The following is a 25,354-nucleotide window of genomic DNA, read 5'->3' on the forward strand; positions in this document are numbered from 1 at the left end:
TCAGTATATGCTGTTGACTTTGGTCTGTTTGGTCCATTCATTTCCCTTGGGTCAAATTTGGTCAATTTTGGTCTAATTTGGTCTGTTCAGTCCATTTATTTCTGCTGAGTCCATTTCGGTCCAACAGTGTCTACTTCGGTCCTTTAGGTCCACTATGGTCCATTCGGACCGATTTCATCCTTTTTGGTCCACTCTGTCCACTTTGGTCCATGTCAGTGCACTTAAGAATGATCAAAGATAAGTTTGGGTGGAAATTATATATTCTAAATTGAAATTTATTAAGGGAAAATGAAGGCAACCCAAATGAAGCATGGTTGCTCATCTTTTCAAAAGCTACGTAAGTGCATGCTTCTTAAAATTAAAGATGCAAAATTAGCCTAAATCACAATTTGCTTAAAATATTGCATCATAGAAGAGTTATCATAATTTCATTTTCGTTTTAAACAAAATAAGTGCCAAGACATAGTTTTCGTTAACTGATCTTCCAAATTTGTAGGCCAAGTATGAAGAAGTCCCATACATTAGTCATAGTATGAAGAAGTGCCATACATTTATGATGTTCCTAAATGATTGAAAGTTACACTTGCAAAACTTGTGGGTTACATGAATGCGTGGGAGAAAGGCCTACATTTACTCATGTTTTGTTTAAATGAAATCGTAAACTTCTTATTATTTCCCTTTTTCGGGCCAAATTTGTGCGTGGTTTGCTAGTTTTCACTAGTTGTGAGCTTTGTTAAATCAGTCCTAATATTGGTGGTTTTGTAAAGACAGATGATTATGTTCAAACCTCAGCACCGGTACAAAATCCAGAACCGGAACAAATTCCAGAACCGGTACAGAATCCACCACCGAGAAATAGGCCTGGAAGACGTGGGAAAACACGGTTGGCTGACATATGGGCAATGACTGGTGAGTACAACATAAACTTGCCGTTAAATGCGGAAGACCAACCGATTGAGGAAGACGGGTCTTTGTTCGTTCGGTTTTTGGGCTCCTTTTGTGAGAATGGCATGTTATGCCCGCTTACGCCTGCTGAGTGGCCAAAGGTTCCTAAAAAAGTTAAAGAGGATTGTTGGGTGGAAATTGAGGTAGTATGAAAATAAAATAGTAGTTTTTTTTTCTTTACAGTTGCTGTCCTAATTACCAGTGTATATTCAACTGTTGTTGTAATTGTAATATAATATTTTGCTAACTTCACTTTAGCATTTCAAAAACGGTATATAATTAATCACAATATTGTCCCACAACCTAATCAAATGAGATGAGCAATGCATCAACTTGGGGAACTGAGGAGAAATCGCAGAATCAAGTTGAAGAAGGATCACAAAAAAGAAGGGCTGACACGGCAACAGGTATTGGCTAGCAAACCACCTGAGATTATCACAGCCCAATGGGTTGAGATGGTTAATTATTGGTTCGATGAGAAAACTGAGGTACTGCTACTTTCTTCGTCAATCTCATCTTCGTGGTAATTTAGTCGAGATGTTTTGTTGTTTTATTTTTTATGGTAATGTGGTTGCAGACAAAAAGTATTAAAAACAAGGCAATTTGAGGTAAGCAAGAAGACATAGACGGAATGGGGCCAAAAGTCTTGCTCAAATTTCTAATCAAATGGTAAGAAATAAAACCCTTATTCATGCATGCCTACATGATGTTTTTGATATTTTGTTTTCCTATTTACCGAGTTAACCTCATTTCATATGTTATCGGAATAAGGATAAGTTAGTTATATTATAGGTCTTTTTTGTAAGTAAAAAATGCAATAAATGACTCTATGCATCCTTTTAATATATAGACATGACTTTGTTAATCCTCTTAATATATACATATTAAGCAGCCACTTAAGGAGAGAGAGTCCAGCAAAGTTTGCTTGTGCAGTAGTTCAACCTAGAATTTAAATTATGATGGCTACTAGATTGTGTGATAACTATTATGCTTATGGGGTACTTTTTATGGTGTTGGATTAGAAAGAACTAGCCATTGGAACACTAACTGCATTTTATGATTTAAATTTGATGGAAGGTGACTTTTTTATGTGAGATGTTATATAGATTTGGTTTATGCCCTAAAATAGCAATGTCATTGACACTTCTAAACTTAGTAAAATATAGAGACCATAATCTCCACCTTATCTAATAATCCATGTCAACTAAATTTATTAATTACCAAATAAAATTCTATCCAACTCATTGATGGGAAGGTGATCAGTCATTCAGTGTTGACTTCAAACTATTGCTATACACAACCAAAAGCTTGTTTTCATTATAGCTAACTGTTTGCGACAAATGGAACATGTGTCGAATAAGATGTCAAGAAGGATAGTGATTCAAATGGGAAGTTCTAAATGTATATTTTTTGTCATCGTTGGTGCACATATTTTCCAGCAATCTGGTAAGCATCGAAAATATTTTTTTGTTGCAAAGCATAGAGAACCATGCCTAGTTGACTATGTCCTAAAATTTTAGATGACCCATGAGTAATTTGTGACGAATTTGTGTGCAAAGTGGGCATCTCAAGCTTATCTCAAATAAAGTGTCATTATAGAAAGTCTATGATGCCTATCTTCTAACTCCCCATGTCAGTTTTATTTTTAATCTCTGTATTTAACAAGCCCACATGTATTTGGCAGCTAGCTAAATCCTCTCATTCATTTACAACTATTGCAGCTTTATCTTTATTTCCCAGATTTGCTATGTTATGACTATTTCATTGTAGATTTGTGTTAATTGTGGCATAACATCATGGTAAGCACTAGTGTTTATTGTATTTATGTTTGTTCATCATGTAGGCGAAGGCTAAAGGGGCGGCAGTCGAACGTGCAGATGTATATCAACGAGTGTACCGCACCAAAGATGGGGTTGCTATTAGTGCCCATGTGCAAGATAACATGGTAAGCACAATTTGATCGAATTGAATTTTAGTGTATTTTGTGTTTGTATTAACTATGGTGTGTAATATGTTGTTTGGTTCTTGTGGGAAAATAGGATAGGATGGCAGCACTGTTGAATGACCAGCGCATATGACTACAAGGAGAGATTGGTAATGGAATCCTCTGGTCGAACGACGACGTGTATGCTCGGGTGATGGGTCGTTCAGAGTGCCCAGGGCGTGTACAGGGGGTAGGTTTTGGAATCACCCCAACAGGAAGAAGTAGCACAAACTATTCCCAGTCTACATCGACTCCGTCGTCAAGCAGAGCTCACCAAAGGATGTCAGAGTTGGAGACGAGTCATGAAGAGTTGAGGGAGCAACTAGCTCAATCTAGGGAGGAACTAGCGAAGCATAGGGAGGAAGTAATTTGAGATGAGGCATAGAGAGGAACTAGCTCAATCTGAGGCAAGGCACCAAGCAGAAATGATCGAATTGAAGGCGTCGATGAGAAGCATGTTTGAGGAATGGAGCCAAGGGGTTTCATACTATATATCATTCTTAGGTAGCAAACAAATGTTATTTAGCGAAACACTACTTTTTGCAATGTAGTGTTATGTGATATTAATATGTTTAAGAAATTTTAGGATCGCAATGCCTGATGGGAATGATGGGAATGAAATCGTGAATCTTGAGGTAAACAAAATTTCTCTAAAAATAGTACTTTCTACTAGTGAATATGTTATAAAATATCATGATGCAATTGTATTATTGTAATATACATTGATTCAAGACACATGAAAAATATTGCATCTTAACCTTTGCCACCTGAAACATGAAGAACACAGTTTCTTGGCATATTCACATCTCCATGACTAGACACATGAAAAATACATAATTTAAGGGAACAAAATAATAGTTGAACTATTGTATTGCTAAACTTGACTGAATTGGAAGTTTTGACTAGATTGTTGAACTATTGTTTAGTCTTCCTCTCATGTTACTCTTTGTATTGTATTACAGTTTTAGATTAGTGATGAGCTCTCTCTAGTTCTAATTATCTAGGTACGTAGTCTCGCACATATCATATATAATATCTTTTAGTTTTCCTTTTCATTTTGGCATTTGAAAAGCCAAATCACTCCATAATTAGGCAAAAAATAATGCTATGTCTCATTCCCTCATAACATTCTTCTATGCCAAATTGCTCCATTGTCAGGCCTTTTCATACAAATGTGCATCTAAGCATTGTCGAGCTAGGAGTTTTGAATTCATGTTTAGAGTATTATTATGTATTGCAAGCAAACATTTGGCAAATTTAACTTGACAAAGAATAATTTGTGCAGTTTTACCATGAAGTGGATCGACAAGAAAGCGTTTCCGTTCAACCCCTCCGGAAGCAAATGAAACTAAGGACATTCTAAGCATGTTGTATATATATATTTTTGTAAACAGCAACATTGTAAACACAAATGTTGCTGCGCTTGCTGCCTTGGTATATTTTTTGTGATGTAAAACTAATTAGCCTCTTGTATATTTTTTGTGATGTATGTATAAAACTTTCATATCTCTTTTGGCAAGTTTGTTGGGAACTTGTTCATGGAAGTTTAGTTGGATGTTGGGAACTTGTATATATAATATGGCAGGAAGCTGTGATGTTGGGATATATGTTGGGAACTTGGATGTTGGATGTTGGATGTTCCCAACTTGTATATAGTTGGATGTTGGGAACTTGTATATCAGGAAGCTGTGATGTTGGAAGGGAGGGGGGGGGAACCTATAGCCGCGGTTAGAAAACGCGGCTATAGGTTGTTCAAATGTAGCTGAAAAAGCCACGATTTCTGTAGAAACGCAGCTATGGCCGCGTTTTAAACACCCTATGGCCGTGGTTATAAAACGCAGCTATAGGTCCACATTGTAGCCGCGGCTAAAAACGGGCTCAAGGTGGACCTAAAGCCGCGTTTTGCAAACGCGGCTATAGGTCCATAGCCGTAGCCACGTTTATAAACGTGGCTCAAGCCAGATCTATGGCCGCGTTTTAGAAAAACGCGGCCATAGGCCTAGAAGGCCGAATACATCTTACCAAGGGAAAAACGCGGCTTCAGGTATTACCTTTGGCCGCGTTTTTGTAAAACGCGACTATAGGGATAACCTATGGCCGCGTTTTTGAAAAACGCGGCCGTAGGTCTGTTGCTGCAGTGCTTACGCACGCGGCTATATGAAACACGGCCACAGGCTATAGCCGCGTTTTTTAACCGCAGCTATAGACCCCTTTTTTGTAGTGGATGAAGGTGTTTGATATTTGGTTGTTTATAATTATGACAGTCTGAAACAAACTAGTTTCCCTAAATTAATGACTTGTGAACTTATTGTGAAAGTCGAATCCAGAAATCCAGGAAATTAGGCCAAAATCTTCTCTATTAGTTGCCTTTTTTTTTTTTAATCTCTATTTATATTGCTAATACTTTATCTTTGTTTGAAGTTCAAGGACATCGAACTGAATGTTATCCAAATTTGGTGCAAAAGTTGGCGAGTCAAACAAGTTTTAACTTTCCAATCCTCTCTTCACAACTATATTAGGGGCGGAGCCAAGAATTTTGATTTGGAAGAGCCAAATTACATATTCATACATACATACATTTACACAACTACATAGATTGATGCATGTGTGTGTGTGTGTATATATATATATCCAAGCAAAAATTGCTTTTTAAGTATTGTCACCCCTTAAAAATACATATTCTCAGCGTAGTTTTTTCCATTTAACATTTTCTGACAAAATCAATGATTGACAAACAATTTGAAACTTAAAAACAACAATGAAAAAAGTAGTCCCAAATTAAATAAAATAACTCTAAGAGGAAATTTATTTTATTAAAAACTTACTATTTTAACTCAACAACCAAAACTTACCAATTAAGAGAGGAAAAAACTAAAAAGTAGTACTCTTTTTGGTTACAAGGTGGATAATTTGTTGTTATTAACAATTATTTTTTGAAACCCAACAATTAGTTGTTCAATTCTTTTTTGCAAGGGTCAATTCTTATTTTTTGGAGGGGCCAACTATTAATTTTAAGGTATAATATTTTTAAAAATTGCAAAATATATATATACATTATAAAGTTTTTTTTAAAATATTGGGGGGCCATGGCCCCCCATTGGTTAAGTGTAGCTCCGCCTCTCTATATATGCAACATAATGAGTTAGCTTCATAAGAGAGAGAGAGAGAGAGACCTTGAAAACAGAAGAAAGTCTGGTCTTGAGGTGATCAAAGGTGTTCCAGAGGTAGGGCCTCCTTTCAATATTGCATTTCACTTGAAATAATGCCATATTTGCGGCTGCCATATATTACTCTCTATGCTGCCTCAAAGTCTAGGGAGTCTATGACTTATAACTTACAACTATGCCCATATTTATACATTCACACTTTATTCGTCTCAAACTCAGTTCCGAATGCAAAGGGACAACTTATAAATTGTTGGGACAAATAGCTACATAGGTGACGAAGTAAATAATATAATAGATTCTATTCAAATAATGTACGTTGTTTTTGTGCATATATTGATAATTAATTCAACAAGGATAACGTTTTTTTATTTTCATCAAATTAAAAGAAAACAAAGAAAACTCTTCTTCTTTTTTAACAACAATATATGAGTAAACGAGATACCCATATATATACAATTATTATACATATACTAATACAATATTCGCCTGAGATCCAACCAAATGCTGGGGGATCTAGCTAGCTAAGAGTTAAACATCAGAGAGGTGGCAGTAAATAAATAGATTCTATTAAAATAATGTGGCATTATTTTATGCAGATTTGCTTGTTCAACGAGAGGAAAAAGTTTTTTTTTTTTTTTCCTTATTAACAATGATTACGAGGGAAAAAAAAAATCTTACTCACTTATTCAAGGATAAAACCAGGAATTTCTGAGGATAAGGAGACCGTACTGTAATATCGAAACATGCTAAATCTATGTATATACATATTTGTATTGTACAATGTACACACACGTATTGGTGTATATATGTACATATTTGATGATGCACAAAAATTATCAGTGAGTTGATTGTCCACAAGTGCTCCAATAATGTGCCTGAGAAACAAGAAAACCAAGAACCAACAAAGAGCACTAGTGGCGTGCCGGCCAAAGACCCTCTGAAGATTAAGTCAATGAAAGAATAATCACCAAAAACTCAACAGTGTGAGAGCTAGGAATTTTTTTTTTTATTTTCATCAAATTAAAAGAAAACAAAGAAAACTCTTCTTCTTTTTTAACAACAATATATGAGTAAACGAGATACCCATATATATACAATTATTATACATATACTAATACAATATTCGCCTGAGATCCAACCAAATGCTGGGGGATCTAGCTAGCTAAGAGTTAAACATCAGAGAGGTGGCAGTAAATAAATAGATTCTATTAAAATAATGTGGCATTATTTTATGCAGATTTGCTTGTTCAACGAGAGGAAAAAGTTTTTTTTTTTTTTTCCTTATTAACAATGATTACGAGGGAAAAAAAAAATCTTACTCACTTATTCAAGGATAAAACCAGGAATTTCTGAGGATAAGGAGACCGTACTGTAATATCGAAACATGCTAAATCTATGTATATACATATTTGTATTGTACAATGTACACACACGTATTGGTGTATATATGTACATATTTGATGATGCACAAAAATTATCAGTGAGTTGATTGTCCACAAGTGCTCCAATAATGTGCCTGAGAAACAAGAAAACCAAGAACCAACAAAGAGCACTAGTGGCGTGCCGGCCAAAGACCCTCTGAAGATTAAGTCAATGAAAGAATAATCACCAAAAACTCAACAGTGTGAGAGCTAGGAATTTTTTGTCTACCTTGAAGAGGAGGAGGTCTAGTGCTTATATAGCAATGTAGGGCCTGATCAAGATTCCTTGAATGAAGGGTCTTTCTTTATGAGGAAGGTCTTGAAGTTAAGGCTCCGAGATTTTAGGGCTCCTCTTACCATATAAAGAAGATGTGAGCACGTAGTAGGGTTAGGCATGATGTGCAAGTTATTTCCATGTAGAGACTCATGAGTGAAGAACAAGCAAAAACTAGTAGGACCCACCAAGCTCAACCGTCAGCATGGTCATTCATTTGTCGATATGGTCTTCCATCCGTTGGCATGGTCACTCCATCCGCTGGTATGTGAGTGAACATTACGCAAGGGTTTCGTGAGGCCCAACTTGTTCCTTCGTCAGCACATGTAGTCCTTCGTCATACAGTCTTTTCACATAAGCCAACCATCAGTTTAACTAGGTGATGCTTGACAGACTGCTTAGGAGGCGGACAATTGCTAGCCGAAGAACCGTGAGCGAAGTTCGTTCATGCCAACGAATGAGGAAGGTTTTACTGGACGAAAATGCCCTTATCAATATTTGTTCATGATATACGTTTGTGTTTGCATGGAAGAATAAGTGACAAATTTCTTTCTTTCTTTTTTGATAAATTACTAAACTAAAACTATTGGAAAGGTTCTTAATTCAATCTTCTTTTTGAACTTTCAAATATTGAAATTTGTAATTAGTGAAAAATCTTCATACAATATTGAAACTTAGAAGACCTAACTTTTATTTTTTTTAATTCAATATCGATTGAAAATTTCTATTGTTTTACATATACCTTATATTCTTATTTTATTAGAAAACTTTTGTTTCCTGAAAAATTCTAATCTAGCTCATGAATATTTACATTTTGCGATCACTCAAACGAGATCTTCAAAGCATAAAAAGTTATTTCGAATAATATTTACATAAGGCCTAAATGACTTTTTAAAAAATTTAGAGTCAACCTCCACCTTGTTCTACCCATTCCCTTAGTTCTACAAAGTCTACACCTACTATGGATCAAACTCTAGATTTCCACCTCTGTGACCACTAGACAATAAAATCGGTAACAATAAGAAAGTAAAAATGAAATTTATATTTTCAAATAATTTTAAGGGTTCAATATATTTGACTTTTAAATTTTAACTTAAAAATAAGGATGACCTACATAATTAATTAGGGAAAATTTTCTAAAGAAAAATATTTTTTCAAATTATAACAGGAATATTTTAACTTTTATTTGCAACTTATAAAAAATTTATGTATCAAATCTTCTAAGATTGTGATCACCTAAACCTAAGTTAGGTGTAACCGTAGTTAGTCATATATATATATATATATATATGCATATTATAAACCTCAAATTGGCAAATAATACTAAAACTCTCATAAGCATTTTAAGATTAGTGTCATAATTTTATTATTACTAGCTCGTATCCTTTTATATATATGCATGGACACATTTTTAATAGTAATAATCAATATGTATTGATCAGTTATTGTCTTGGAAAAAGAGTTGCACCAAACACTCTCAAATAATATAAGGGTGGCGCTTGTGTTCAATAGCTAGTTCCACTAGACATATTGCGATGCGAACACATACCCAATCTTGGACACGTGTTTATATCCCAACGTGTCCAGTGAAACTGACCACTTAACGCAAGCCGTTCCCATAATATAATTAGGCTAAATATTTTCTTATACTCATTTTACCTACAGTGTTTTACACAATATTCACAATTACATGCATTAATGTATATATTTTAAAAAACACAAAAAGTCATGTTCACATTTAAAACAATAAAAATGGATGTGAAATAATGATTTGAAAGAATCATTATCCTTATAATTAAAAGATTGTAATTATTTTGAATGAAAATTTTAATATTTAGTTACAATTATGTTCTTGTATAAATCTTTCTCAAAAAAAAAAAAAAAAAGCCAAGAAAATATTTTATTTATGCTACAATTACATTAATATGAAATGTTTCAAATCTAAATTTAATAATACCAATGTCAATTATGAATTACATAAATATCCTTGCATCGTCAATTGTGAACTACATAAATATCCTTACATCGAAGATGCGAATGCTCCATTTTAGTAAGAAAAAGGAATATTTGTAATTTTGTAGAACTACATATGTAGATATATTTCCTATTCGAGTTCTTTTTGCTCTCGTGATACGATGACTTTTTTTAATTTTTACTATTTCTTTATAGTTAAAATTTAGTTATTACGAAAAACCTAATAAAAAGAGACCTAGCTTTTCTAGAACATAATATTTTTAACAGATTTTTTCATTGAATTGTTCGCTTTAGTTGATGATAGGTTATTTTTTTAAAGGAACTTGGATTAGTTTCAAATTTTCAAATTTGTTAGAGGTCATTTTAAAGAACAGGGCATATAATTAAAGTTAAAGTTAACTAGCTTAATCTTTGGTTGCTTTCAATTTAGTTATTTAGTACAGCTATTGGATTAATTGGTTTAGCATCCATCAATCTCTATAGCCAATGGATATTTAACCAGAACCAATATAATCAGGATTGAGTTAGGTACGGAATAAGACAGATTGGCTGTTCCAAAATAAAGGTATCATTGCTCGTGAGATTCTCAGTTCCAAACACACCTATTGTCTGGCAGAACCTGTTTTTGGTCGCATTGAAAGCTTGGAAGGCCATGCGAATATTCCTGTTTCAATATGTATATATTTTCCTTTTTCATGCATAAAAACAAGGAGTCCCTTTTAGAATTTATGTTTCATAGGCATTTCTAATTTTGTACCAAGCAACAAGTCAAACACAAGTTAGAGTAAGAGAAAAAGGGGAACATGGAAACAGCGAATAAGCTGGGCCAGATTAATTCTTCACATAAAGTATTATACTACAATGTGTAATGGCGTTAATAATACTAGCTCAAAGGTATATTTTCATCAGGTCAGCATCCCAAACTTAGCGAGGGTAAGCTTAAAAAATGGCACCAGCAACACTTCAACCAATGGGATTGTACTACTTCCCATAAAGATTGTACAAAACTCCCAATTTTACCAACTCTAGAAGAGGCGATGGGTAGGAAACTTATACCACACCCCCCACACACACCCCCACCCTATCACACAAGGCCTGACCTCTATAAAAGTAAAAACTACTTACAGTAACATTCAAAATCAACCAGCTTTACTCAAGTCACCGGCAATTTGTGGTTGCAAGTTCCTTCTAAGCACAGTAGACATCTTAGCAGTAGCAGCACGCCCTCGTTCAAGACAGTTAAGATAATCATCCACTGGAACAGTTTTTAAACAAGAACCAAATTAGATTAAGAATCAGAACTCCAGAACCCATATAAAGACACATTTAAACTAATGAGAAAGACAAAAACATCCTCTAACCCAGTCAAAGTTTCCACTTGCATGTCATATAGAAGACCAAATATGAAGAGCAGTTGCTAACTTTTTTTATTTTTTGATAAGAGCAGTTGATAATTTAGGTGATAATTCACAAATATGCCAACCTTTATTAAGCTAGGAGGATAATAACACACAAATTTGATCCAGGATTAGAAGTGTCAATACTAATAACAGTAAAGCCAATCTTCCAATGGACTTGCCTTCCCAGGAAGACCATTTATATGGTCAACTAGAGAACAGCTCTTTTACAATTACTAGATGCCCATGGGATGCAAGGCTTATATGTAAATAAAATGAAATGAAATTTATTTTAACTTACTTGTAACTTTTTACTTTTGTTAATAGAATTTTAGTTTAAGTAAAAATTACTTGAGAGTTTTTAGTATTAGAATTTTATGTAAAGTAAACTATTGGCAATAGAGTTTACTCTACGGTAAGCTATGTTAATAATTAATGAGAGACTTGTCACAAAACAAATATACCCAACTTTTATTATATAATATATTTCTTTCTGCCATATCTATAATAGCAGGTTGGCAACACCTACAACCAAAAAGGAAACCAAGTTTTTAGTGGTTTAATGCCTATTGCCCTATTGCTGACAGAAACCATGAGAAGCTGTTGGGTATTCAGAATGAAGCACTCCATCCAAGAAATTAAATTAATCGATTGATCAGGATGGGAAATTGCACCTGCCAGTCAATTGGAACAAATGCCCACTTAACCTCGAAACATTAATTATTGAAACTTAATTAAGGAGCCATTAAAAACTAAGGGTAAAGAAACAACGAGCTTATTGCAAAGACACTAACGAAATATTGAATACAGATGATATTTGTTTTCTTTATTTAATAATGTAGGGAACCTTTCTAAAGAAGAACCCTTTGGACTCCCTCTAGCTAATAAAACCAACAGGCAACTAACCCCACCTGCCAGAATCATTTGCCAGGTAATCCAGGGGCATTCAACCTAACAAGCTAAGCAGATTATGCTCATGCCCAGAAGCTGAATACGTATGATGAATGACAAACAAATGTTTGAGATTAAGAGATGAAACAATTAAATTGTGATAATACCTGACATTGCACCCTGGGTACCAGATGTTATAACCCCATGTTCCATTGGTTCACCTTGTACCTTTAATGATCCCTCTGGGCGAACTGAGAGAATCGAGTTTGGAAAGACCAAATACGCATATGCTTTCATACTCTGCAAAAATTTCAGACAATGTTAGGCTTAATACTTCTTAAGTATAAACCAAAGCAACCTGACATTTTCATCCTCAAAATATCTACCCTTTAAGCCTTAGAGCATTAAAAAAAAAAGTTACATTTCTTTTTGAATGGGTACATTTCTTATCACAATGGAAAACTACAACAGTGCAATCATATTACATATGACTACACTCACGAGGTAATGAGTTTTCTCCTTTTCAGGTTAAGAAATTCAAAACGCTTTGGAGTCTTATCCAGACTGTAGTATAAAAAAAGTGTATTTAAGTATGTCATTTCACTTAATATCATGCACAACCATAAGAAATACTAAAATGTAAAAGAAGAAAAGTACAGTGACCTGCTCTTCTAGCTTGGTGGGGTCCAGTATGATGTATCCACTATCTGCCAAACAACAACAGATTGCAACTGCAAAGAAAAGTTTGAAACAGTCAGTACACACCATCAAACAGAAATATGGAAGTTAACCATTACTCTTAATTACCAGCAAGATGCTTCAGTGGAATTCCAGCATCTACAAGAGCAGCACATGCCGCATTGATGGCACATGGGAGAAGCTATACAACAAATTTAGTAAAGGAGTTTTTTACCACATTGACATATAAAATAAGAATACAAAGAATAAGATGAGGGATGAGAAGCTGGCAAATTTTACAAGGCATTGGTCAGTATTCTTTTTTTCCTTTTCCTTTCATAAGTGCCTAGAACAGGATAATTGATGTCTCAAGGTAAAAATAGTTAATTCCTTCTGTACCTCCACAGCACTAAAAGGGTACGAGTCAACCCTTTGAAAAGTGTCAACGCAATTGCATTTGTGTACTTGTTATGAAAGACACCAGTCATTACCAAAAACAAATAAACATAGACAAACTCTTCCAGGGAATTTTTTTTTTAAAAAAAATTATACATTATGTTATGCTTCCAGTTTATTAACGTAAGGTACACTTTTTAAAAAAAAATTGAAAGAATACTCATAAAATTTCCAATAGTTGGGGGTGGGGGAATATAATCCTTGGATGTCTCCATTAGAAACACCAAGAAGTGCCTATTGAGCTACAAGACTCTTAGCCATAACTAAAGGGATCAAATCCAAGGGACATCCAAACACATCCTCACTAATGAATTCCTAAGTATGAATTATTAAAAACTAAGAGCACAAATTTTAAAACGTTATAAGAGCAGCTCTATCAACTCAGATGAAATGTCTTCAATGTAGGACAAAAAATAAAATAAAAGGTTAAAAGCAAAAAGAAAATAGCCCCTTGATGTAAATCTTATGAGGATTTTAAAGCATAAAAACCAACATTTGTAGAGCACAAGTTCAGCAAAGGTTAGCAAAGAATTGCATGGTGGGTCTTAAACCCATGACCTCAGCCTCCACGTTGCTCTTACAAGGGAAGGAGATGCTATCTGAGCTAGGACTCATTAGCAGCCCACTAGAACTGCTATGACTATTACATCAAAGACACATAACCGTGAAGGATACAGCCCCATCGTCATTGATAACCTGCAACAGAAACATTTTATCAGGAGATGCATGAACCTATTTATTATATAAAAACTTATTAATAGCTTTAAAATAATATGCATCAACACCTAAGGCAAATGAAGAATTATGTGCCCTCTCAGTTATGAGCTACAAAAGACAATTTAAGAGATAAATATGCTTGCCAATGCCATGCTGTCAAAGGTGAAAGATGACCTCAAGGTGCCAAGTCCTTATGTCACTTAAGGAGTGCAGCACTAATAATGCACCAGCCACTCACCTCAAGAGTCTGGGACTTATGCAAGGCACTCGCCTTTAGCACTTGGGACATTATGAAAGGCCTCACCTTGACACTCGCCTTCAGTGCCAGGGACATTATGCAAAAGGCTCTCACCTAAGAGCTGTTTGGGGGTGTTCATGGTGACTATGCAAAACAATTGGGAAAATATTTGGTGGCTTGGGTGTTATGCTACCGGTTGGAGCCTTTAAGTGTGGGTATTTTGAGTTCTAACTCTATTGGGTGTGATATAGGTTAGGTGTGAAGCAGTCACAGCAGGACTGGGCTGGGATAAAGGAGGGAGGAGAGGATACCATCTAAGAGGAGAAGGCAATGCTACTATCAAGAGTATTGACAGAGGTAATACTCATGGTTGACCCTTTTTTTAGTTGGGGTGTTGACAATTGGGTTTGAGAGATTTCGGATCAAGTTCTGCGTTGGTTGGTGTGGTTAAGTGGGAGAGTTCTGTTGGGACTTGGGATACTTTACAAATCTCGCTGAAGATGTTGGTGGGCATACGTTTGTTGTGGGTCTCAACCATGGTGGGCAGCAAAATAAGAAAAGAAGATATAAGGAAGAAAATAAAAGACAGAATTTAAAAATAAAAAATACTAGTGCCGCTTCAGTTAAAAAGTCCACAACAACAATCTAGTCAGCATGCCATTAATCACATATGCAAATAATTGCAGAAGTAATGGAGGGTCTAAATTATCACATTTTAAATATCAGAGGAACCAAAATCAAATTTACCCCAATTTTCAAGCACCAAATCGTAAAACTAGAATTTACCCTAAAATTTATATGAAACAAACAAATATAAAATGTACAAGATGACAGCATCAAGCTCACCTAGTCAAACTAGAGTCTGTAAGTTGCATGACTAATAGGGGAAAAGCTAAAGCAACATAACATCAAAGATAAAGACAGAAAAATTGTCCACTTGAACCAAAACTATTACCTGAACTATAACTGATGTTGTGGTATTTGGATTGATATTCAAAATGCAAATGCTTTGCAAGGTCCTCTTCACTATCATCTCATACTCCCTTTCCAATTTTCCTGAACCACAGAGAAATTTTTTTACACGTTGAATAGCATGAGTCAAATAAGCCAGAGTTATAGTTCATATAAAACCCATAATCCACTCAAAAGACAACACATTCCTATCTTACGAAGTGACAAGCCCAAAGCTACAGTTAGATGCAATTCACAGAGTAGAAGCATATCAACTGTGAAATTTTCTTGGTTTCATGTGGATTAACTAGCTTCAAGCAAGGTTATTTAGCACCAATAAAATGCTAAACTAAATTCCTGCATTAATTTTCCAAATACATATATCCCAAATCCTATCAAATACTATACATGTTGAGAAAACAAACCACTAATGATTTCATGGGATCTGTTAAAATGGCACATTTTGAAACTTTGGTTATAAGATTCCATGAGGAATCCAAGTAAGAATCTATAGAAGTATCTTCATTCATTGCAATAGAAAACAATTCTGGATACAATTCTTTCAAATTCTCACACCATATACCATGAAAAAAAATTGCACTCTACTGTCATCCCCGACCACAAAACTAATGTTTTTCACAAATCTATCCCAAGTCGCCCTTACTAACCCCATTGCAATAGTAGGCATATTATATTGTAATAGGTAAACATAGACCATATAATAGTTGGGCTATAAAAACAGATACAGAACTCACCAATCTGCCCTGACTTAGGCTTCCAAATAACTTCAATGCAAGCCTTCTCAGGGTTTTCATTCTTCTTCGTTCCGGCTTTTGGTCCATACACTGCAACAAGAACTTTGGTATCCCCTAAAAACAAAAACAAAAACAAAAAAATACCCACCAATCCAAAGTGGCAAACTAAGATAAGCAATAAAATAAAGAACTGGAATGAGAAGATAAACAAATGCCCTCGAAAAGAAAAGCCAAACAAAAGTTTAGGGGGGAAAATTTTTACCTTGAGTCCAACTGGCAGAGCCATGAGCACGGTTGAGGATATTGCGGGAACAAGCAAGGGGTCTCAACTGGTTTGCTTTACGGCCATCTAATCTATCTATTTCCATTGTCTAATCTTCCACAGCTAAAACCAACAATTTCTTCAACAGGAAAAAAATATCGTCAAAATTTTACAAGAAAGAAAAAAAGTAGAGAGTCGCCAACAACACAATGCAAAACTTAGAGAGGGTTCATGGTGACAGAGAGAGTGCAGGTGATGTTCTTACAGTGAATGCCCAGAGAGAGTGTTGTCTTCTTCACGCCGCTAGGTTGAGGAGATGTTACCGTGTGTGTGTGAGCGAGAGAGAGAGACGTGAGAGTGAGAGGGTCTGAGGGAGCTTGAATTCGATGGCTATGGTTGGGAATTGGGTTGGGTTGGGTTGGGTTGGGTCAGGTAAGACTGCAAGCTATGGAATTCGGTTTTGCTGACCTAAAAACCCAGCCCAAGCCACAATATCTGAAAATTAATTTCAGAATTTGCATGTACATTCAACATGCATAACTTTTCAAATAATTAGTATAATTTTTTAAACTTAGGGTCCATTTAGATATCACTGAAAACTGAAAACTAAAAATATTGTAACAAAACAATTTTTAAATGTGTAAGTAGGACCCATTTTTAATGAAAAAGTTTCTGAATAAAGTACTTGCGGGTCTTGTGAACAGTACATGGGACCCATTGGAAAGCATAATCTACTCTTCTAAAAAAATAAAACAAAACAAAACAAAATGTGAAACGTAGACGCTATGCACAGACTCAGTATCCAAACATGTACTTAGACTTAGTTTAGATAGCATTTTTCAGTGGGCGTTGCGCGTTTACATTTAATTTTTGTAGGTCCCGTGCACTGTTCACAAGACCCACAAGTACGGAATTCATTTTAAAACTGGGTCTCATGATACTATTCACACATTTAAAAATTATTTTACTATAGTGTTTTCAATTTTCATTAATTCATTTATTAAGTTTTTAAATTAAAAAACTCCTAAAAAACTAAAACAAAAATATTTCTCAAAATTTGTCGATAGACTGTGCCAAAGGTGGCCACCAATCTTGAGGAGACGAAGCAGTGGATCACACCGGTGTAAGTATAAATCATTTACAATTTACCACTTCGACTTTTGTTTTTTTCTTGGATAAATTGCAATTTACACCAATAAAGTTTGGAAATATTTGGATTTTACATTTTAGAGTTTCAAATTTTGACTTTTTACCTCGTGAAATTTGAGAGTGTTTGGATTTTACACCATGACATTTCAAAATTTGGATTTTACCTCGTAAATTTTAGTTGTGTTTGGATTTTACTTTCTAAAGTTTGAGAGTGTTTGAATTTTACACCCTAAAATTTCATAATTTTGAGTGTAAAATCCAAACACCCATAAACTTTAGGAGGTAAAATCTAAATTCTGAAACTCCAAGGGTGTAAAATTCAAACACTCCCAAACTTCAGGAGAAAAATCCAAATTCTGAAACTTCAGAATGTAAAATCTAAACACCCCCAAACTTTAGGGGTGTAATTTGCAATTTACCATTTCTTCTTTATATTAACATTTGTTATTATTTGTGGGTTCCAGTTAACTCAACTAGTAAAGTCTATAATAGTTGAATAAGAGATTTGAGGTTCAATCCTCGCCTACACCAAAAAACGACTGGAGTCTTGGTCTGATAATAAAAAGTTATCATCAAGAGCGGACGACATAAGTTGAAACTGTCTCATAAAACATTTGTTATTATCTCTTTGGAAACGAACCTTTTGTTTCATCTCACACTATGATGTGGCTTCCATGGTTGGATTAATTTATAGGTAATACAGAACGAAGCTTTCGCAGTGCTGTGTTTGTTTCAAGGTGGAGAGCAAAGCACTTATTCTTCAGTATATGTGGACAAAGTTTGGCAACAAACACTCCGCTTGATTTTTTTTTTTTTTTTAATTGTATATGGATTTTGACAAATCTACTATTGGATTACGTTTTATTCTAAATTCTTCCTTGTAAAATTTTTAGATGATTAAAGATCAAAGTCTTAATATATATATATAATAACTATATTATCAATTAAATGTTTAAATCTCAAGTTTTTGTATTCTAAAATTATGTATAAAAAATAAATTTATGAATTGAATAGTAAATAATATTGTCAATTTAGCTACAAGGCCTTTGGCAATTTGACATATATATTAAGAACATTTATATTTTCAAAATATGTAATCATATTAATTTTTTGAGTGGGAGTTGTAGTCATAAGTTACAACCAAGTTTATAACTAAAATTTTTTCAAATAATAGGAGAAATTGTTTTTCCCTGATCTATTTTATTCAACAAAAAATTGAAATTGAAGTAAAATTAAAGGACTGAATTTAATCTGTAGTGGTCCGAGAACCGAGAAAGGGATCGTTGAGCTGTTAGTATGATTATTGAGGCATCATAAACCTGAAGAGGGAATCCATCTGAGGAGAGGAGGAAAAGAGACAAAAGACTTTTGGGAGCTCCGATGGGAAAGGACAGGATGTGTAGAGAGAATCATGGGGGGTAGGAGAAGTTTTCAGTGAGAATTAGCTTACTACCTCCAAATTAAATGGTTGGCAACAACTTCATCAACTGTATTGATGAGGAAGTAACCTAAACAATGAATTTCATAGCTAAGCAGCTTCTTCTACCACTTTCATCAAAAGTTTAAGGGGGTAGGTGTCAGGATGAGAATTTGGGTAGGTGGAGATGAGGGGTCAATATTTGAAGTGCTAAGAAGTATATAAGGAAAGGGAAATTCCAGATGATTAAAAAAAAAAAAAAAAAAAAAAAAAAAATTATATATATATATATATATATGTTGAGAATATAAACATGTACTAAAGTTTAAAAACGCATTTCTAAAATTAATATTATGGGGTCGAGTCAACCTTAATTGGGGTAGACTAACGTTGTAATTAATAGGGGCCGGCTTGTGTCCAGTGAAAATTTTCACTGGACACAAGCCCTACCCTAATTAATATTTTTGTGGGAATGAAGAGATATCTCACAATGAGAAATCCAAGGAGACCAAACTCATAAACAAGATGGTAGAGATGATACAAAGACCCAAAAATGTAACATATAAGACTACCCTTTAGGGTATATTTATTTGGAGAGATTTTAGAGATGGTGGAAAATTGAGGAGACAAAAGTAGATCGAGTGAGTGTTTGGATTCAGAGGTTTAACGTCTACATTTTGAGTTTTCACATTTCCTTTTTTTTTTTTTTTTCTTTTTTTACTAGAAGTTGGTTTCCCGTGGGACATAGACTTGCCAGTGGGTCCTATGCACTATGCAAGGGGCCCACTAGCACATTGAACATCCACACATTGGTCTGAAATGGCACTGTTAGTGGGTCCCGTGCACTATTCACGAGACCCACAAACATTTTTTTACCAAAACTTTAATTAAAAATGAGTCTCATAACACTATTTACACTTTTAAAAATTATTTTGCTACAGTATTTTCAGTTTTCAATTTTCAATTTTCAGCAAAATAAGCAATATCCAAACGGACCTAGAAAGTAGTTTTAGTGGATATTTGATTAGGAGGAAGAGAGAAAAAAAAAAGGTGGTGGACTCGGGTGCTTTCTCCTCAAGCCTACCAAAATGTCTATACACAATTTTTTTTTAATAAAAAAAATTTGTTACTTTTTTATTTTATTTAATGGAGACATAATAGTAAATTTATACTAATTTTATTTTCCATTCTCTCATTTTTCTTTTCAAACAAATAAATAAGTTTTTTCTCTTTATTTTTTATTTTCAAAAATAATTTTCTATTTTTGAGACTAAAAAACTTATTTGGCAACTCAAAATGGATAGAAAACAAAAACTATTCTCAAAACTCAATTTGTGAAAGAAATTGAAAACATGTAAGACGTTGTTTTCAGTTTCTAATTTTTAAAAGTCAATGAAAACGCATATTTGATTTAATGAATCTGTCTCATTTAATGAGTTAGTATTAGAGTTTAAATCTTCGAAATAACATATTTTAGTATTATTTATTTTTTCCATAAAAAAACCTATCTTTTTAATTTCAAATAACCAAACATTTTATTTGATTTCAAAAATACAAGAAAATTGTTCTTTCCTTATATTCCCAAAAACAAGTTTTTGAAAATAAAATACAAAAATTGTAACCAAGCTTAACCTATATTTCTTTTATCCTCCCACTTTTCTATTTCCTCCTTATTTTCTATCCTCTCACTTTTCTACTCCTTAAACAAAACAGACCCTTAAGCACACACTTGTTGGTAGCGCACCCCTTATACCATGGGGTTCTCCTCTATTTATACTAATGTAAGAGCATCCACATCCGGATGCTATATCTCATTTTATTTTACCATCTCAAAAAGCTACTTTATCTATTATACCATACCATTTTACAATACACCCAACATTCCAAAACTCTATATCTCATCCTTTTATTAAAATATTATTTTTTTAATCTTTCTTTATTATTACTTTTCCAACCATCATTTTTTTGTTTTTTTTTATAAACAACTGGCAGTTGATACAAGAATCTGTTTTTCATTTCTAAAGTAGGCCATTTGGGCAAACGTTTAATATAGAACAAGAAGACAATGAGAACAAAGAATTGGAAAGAAAAGGAAAAGGGGGAAGGGGGAAAGGGAGAAACTAAGAACTGCCAAAGAACCTGTATAGAGAAGACTAAACAATAATAACAATTTCTATGATTTTAAAATCAAAACTGAACCCGAATGGTATGTCCAGAAGGGTTCACCATGTTTCTCATCCCAAGTGGTAATTCTGTGCGCTTCCTCAGGTGGTACCAAACAGCCACATTCCTCACTTTGCAAAAATTAACTAATCAATCTTCACTGATGAGTAGATAAGCCTTGTGAACCAGAAGCATGCATAGAAACCAATTGTACCAGTCAGCACGAAAAATGAGTATGAGGCAATCAGCATGTAGCCAAATTCAACTATTCTATTTTTTCAAATTCATCCAGTCCAACGGTTGGAAATCCTCAACAACCTGCCAAATTTTTTTTCTTTTCAATTTCTTTCCAACACACACACACACACACAACACCTGCCGTCACACACACACACAGACACAGAACCTGCCAATTCCTTTCCCACACACACACTGCCAAATTTTTTTTCTTTTCAATTTCTTTCCAACACACACACACACACACACAACCTGCCGTCACACACACACACACACACAGACACAAAACCTGCCAATTCCTTTACCACACACACACTGCCAAATTTTTTTTCTTTTCAATTTCTTTCCAACACACACACACACACACACACAACCTGCCAATTTCTTCTTTCCAACACACACACACACACACACACACACACACACACACAGCCTGGCAATTTCTTTCCAACACACACATCCTGCCAGTCTTTTTTCTTTTCAATTTCTTTCCAACTATTTCAACAACCACAGAACCTGCCAATTTCTTTCCAACTATTTCAACAACCACGCACAGAGAACCTGCCAATTTTTCGTTTTTTTTTTAGAAAGAACTTGTCAAATATCAAACTTGCTAACTTTAAAAATTCACATACATACATATAAATGCAACCTGCCAAATATCAATGTACTCAACCTGCCAACTTAAAAAATCTACATACATATATATACATACAACCTGCCAATTTTTAAAATCCACATACATATATATATACATACAACCTATCAAATATCAATGTACTCAACCTATCAACTTTTATAATCCACATACATATATATAGATACAATCCATATACATAACTATAAATACAATCCACATACATAGCTATCAATGTTGTCTTTAGAAGACTTGTACATATATCAAATTACAATAAAACCCCATATGCATAACTCACACACTTAAGTTCCTACAACTCTCCTTATAATTGCCATAAATGTTCAATGAGGTGTAATTGGAGTTGAGAATGAATATTTTGATCTCGAATACATTGATGGGTTTCAATGAACTCCGTAAATTTATTTGTGTTCTCCCGTGACAGTTGTATAGTAGGATTGTCATCAATTTGCTCATAATCTTCTTCCACCGCTTCATTTACATCTCGCTCATCCTCAATGATCATGTTATGAAGAATTACGCATGCTTTCATGATGTCTTGGAGCGTTTCATTATAGAAAAATCTTGCAGGCCCAGGCACAATTGCGAATCTTGCTTGAAGCACTCCAAATGCACGCTCTACATCCTTTCTATTCGCCTCTTGAGCTTTTGCAAATACTTTTTTCTTATGTCCTCGTGGAGATGGAATTGTTTTAACAAATGTTGACCACTTCGGATATATGCCATCGGCAAGGTAGTATCCCATTGTATACTCATGGCCATTGATTGAGTAATTAACTGCAGGAGCACGTCCTTGTTCGAGCTCAGAAAATATAGAAGATCTTTCTAATACATTAATGTCATTATTTGACCCAGGTAATCCAAAAAATGCATGCCATATCCAAAGATCATATGATGTCATAGCTTCCAAAACAATGGTTGACTCACGAATGTGACCAGAGTACTGACCTTTCCATGCAGTCGGACAATTTTTCCATTTCCAATGCATGCAATCAATGCTCCCTAGCATCCTTGGAAATCCACGTTTTTCCCCATTGACTAAAAGTCTAGCAATGTCTTCGTTGTTTGGAGACATCAAGTATTCCTTAGAGAAAATATCAACCACCGCTTTAACAAATTTTTTCATACTTTCTATTGCAGTGGATTCTCCAATCCGCACATACTCATCCATAAAATCAGCTGCCACTCCATACGCAAGCATCCTAAGTGCAGCTGTTATCTTTTGAAGAGAAGATAAACCGAGCCTTTGGGCATTATCTCTCTTTTGGATAAAGTAAGGTTCATAAGTTTCCACTACAGATTGAATACGGAGAAAAAGAGACCGACTCATCCGAAATCTCCTCCGAAATAAATTAGGAGGATATATTGGTGTGTCGGCAAAGTAGTCGAGATAAAGTCTTTTATGGCCTGCCAAACGATCACGTTCAATATACCGACGACGTTTACGTTGTGATGTTGAACCCTTAAGAACTCGCCTCATTATCTCATCCTCGTCTGAGTCGTCAAGAAGCAATTTGCGAAGCCTAGAGCGACCCATAGAAACAACCTTGAAGACAAAAGTGTTAGGAAATTATCACAATTATTGCAAAGCAAGCAAAGATTACATTATAGAATGGGATTGAATTTGAGAGATAGGCAACAGTCTCTTTCTCTGCCTGTGGCTATGGCTAATAGGCTTAATTCCACTTTGTCTTTGCCTTTTGGGATGCCCTCTTGGGAGAGTAATATACGTCTTCAAGCTCAAGGTAATAACAGTGTCTCTCTTTCTCTCTCTTTCTCTTTCTCTCTCTCTCTCTCTCTCTCTCTACTCTGTCTACTCTTTAGAAAACTCTCTCCACTACGCCTTTTTTTCCATTGCATTTCTTTCCTCACAAACAACAATACCCACATTCTCATTCATTCATTCATTCACTCACTCACTCACTCACTCTTTCTCTCTCATAATATGGCTAAATTCATCAGTGTGGTCCTTGTTTTCTTAATTGTGTTTGGTGCACTTGTTTCATGTTTAGATGGTAGAAGGCTCTTAGATGTGAAGGAAACCAAGAAGAGAGTCTATTCTTTGACTGACAGTTTGTTTCTTAGTGCCCTTCTTAAGGGTACAGTACCATCTTCAACCCCTAGCAAGAAAGGTCATGCTGTGGAGGTTATGATTCTTAGTGTATTATTTCTAATTGATATGAGTGCCTGCTTCTTGACCAAAGATTAAAAACATTCAAAATATAGTCCAAACTAGCTGTTGAGTTTTAGGAAAGGTGAGCATGTTGGTGATTTATAATATTTAAATTCATTTCATTAAATGGGAAAAATTTTCTCTCTACTATTTAACTTTAATCATAAAATCAAAATATTTTACATGAATGTGACATTTTTCATCAAAAAGTGAGTTGATCTGAAATTATTAGAGGGTTACACCCTTAATATTGGATTGTGGGTACCCTATAATTAACTTTAATTGGGTAGCCCTATCAATGTTTGGCAACTGAATTAAAATAAAATAAAACTAGACAAGGATTTGATCTTCCTACCTTAGATTGAGAAGTTGAGGCCTCATCATATTGTTTCAAGAGTTTGGGTGGAACAAAATTGTCAAAAAAATGATGTATAAAGATACTCACAAAGAAAGCAAAAAAGAATTAATAGAGAAAAACTCACCACCCCAGCAAAAGCCTGCAGCCCCAACTAAAGAAGCACCTTTAGTTTTCAAAGTTTCAATTATTGGCTTTGCCTCCTCAAATCCTTTATCCTATAGAAATAATTATGATACTATTAGTGCAAACTGAAAATTGCATAACAATTAGTAGAAAACTGCAATATTAGGGTCAGTGGGTCACCAATTTTAACCAAGGTCACAAAAGGTGGACACAGCCAGCTAGTTCAATAATTTATGAAGGGTCACTGTGAAGGGTAGAAAACTTCAATAATTTATGAAGGGACACAGCCAGTCAGTGGGTCACCAATTTATGAAGTATGTAGCAATACATTCAAGTTTCACAAAAGGGTCACTGTAACATGAAGTATAGTTATCCCCTACATCAAAACATTTTAGTACATGAATGTTCATTGAATTGCAATATTCATTCATGTACTAAAATATTAATCAAGAAATTGAAACACTGGCTTAGTTAATCAATCTTATTATAAACAAAAATACATCATCAAACATAGGAAGGACATAAGTTTTTCATATAAGCAAAAATGATGTAATTACATAAGTGGCACAACCTACTGCCAATTGATCAAGTTGGAACAATACATCATCTACATGTTCCAAACCTACGCTTAAAATAAGCCACTACCAAAATAAGGTTGAAACAAAATATCATCTACATATGCCAAACCCCAACCCATATATAATTTACTACCAAAATATAGTTATGACAAGACATCATCTCCTTGGGTCAAACCCAACTATTTACCCTAATTGTTGTCTTGCAAGGATTTGATCCTTGAGTTTTTCAAAATAAAGTCTTTCTTTGTCATTCATGCCACTTGTATCCAAGGTCATTATTCTTCCCTCCTCCCTAATAGTTTCAAGACAAAGCCTTTCATTTTCAATATCAACTCTATGCATCTCCCTACTAGTTTCAAGACGAAGCCTTTCCTTTTCAATATCAGCTCTT

At 34.5% G+C, this 25,354-nt stretch overlaps 2 protein-coding genes across 2 annotated transcripts; both read right to left on the bottom strand.

Annotated features, from left to right (window-relative positions):
* Positions 1–10,851: 10,851 nt before the first annotated feature.
* Positions 10,852–16,581, bottom strand: LOC112034924 (exosome complex exonuclease RRP46 homolog). The gene is made up of 9 exons (XM_024067746.2): positions 16,376–16,581; positions 16,111–16,249; positions 15,849–15,962; positions 15,098–15,198; positions 13,863–13,883; positions 12,861–12,933; positions 12,717–12,784; positions 12,221–12,353; positions 10,852–11,020 (listed from the first exon to the last, which is right to left on the bottom strand). The coding sequence occupies exons 2-9, from the start codon at positions 16,214–16,216 to the stop codon at positions 10,905–10,907; spliced, it is 732 nt and encodes a 243-aa protein (XP_023923514.1). The 5' UTR covers positions 16,217–16,249; positions 16,376–16,581; the 3' UTR covers positions 10,852–10,904.
* A 5,143-nt stretch (positions 16,582–21,724) lies between these two features.
* On the bottom strand, positions 21,725–24,474 carry LOC112001981 (uncharacterized). Its single transcript, XM_065775211.1, has 2 exons — positions 24,387–24,474; positions 21,725–23,277 (listed from the first exon to the last, which is right to left on the bottom strand). Exon 2 carries the CDS (start codon positions 23,266–23,268, stop codon positions 22,036–22,038), a length of 1,233 nt encoding a protein of 410 aa, XP_065631283.1. The 5' UTR covers positions 23,269–23,277; positions 24,387–24,474; the 3' UTR covers positions 21,725–22,035.
* Positions 24,475–25,354: the final 880 nt, after the last annotated feature.

Source organism: Quercus suber, unplaced genomic scaffold (genome assembly GCF_002906115.3).
Source record: "Quercus suber isolate HL8 unplaced genomic scaffold, Cork oak 2.0 scaffold_107, whole genome shotgun sequence".
Taxonomy (NCBI): Eukaryota; Viridiplantae; Streptophyta; class Magnoliopsida; order Fagales; family Fagaceae; genus Quercus; species Quercus suber.

What these genes read in the sequence shown, in the direction of transcription:
- LOC112034924 (XM_024067746.2), bottom strand. Translation starts at nt 16,216, where the DNA reads ATGGAAATAGATAGATTAGATGGCCGTAAAGCAAACCAGTTGAGACCC. An exon ending in CCACCAAGCTAGAAGAGCAG is followed by an intron (nt 12,354 to 12,716) that starts GTCACTGTACTT and finishes AAATTTTTGCAG; the next exon opens with AGTATGAAAGCATATGCGTA. An exon ending in TACCCAGGGTGCAATGTCAG is followed by an intron (nt 11,021 to 12,220) that starts GTATTATCACAA and finishes AAACTGTTCCAG; the next exon opens with TGGATGATTATCTTAACTGT.
- LOC112001981 (XM_065775211.1), bottom strand. Translation starts at nt 23,268, where the DNA reads ATGGGTCGCTCTAGGCTTCGCAAATTGCTTCTTGACGACTCAGACGAG.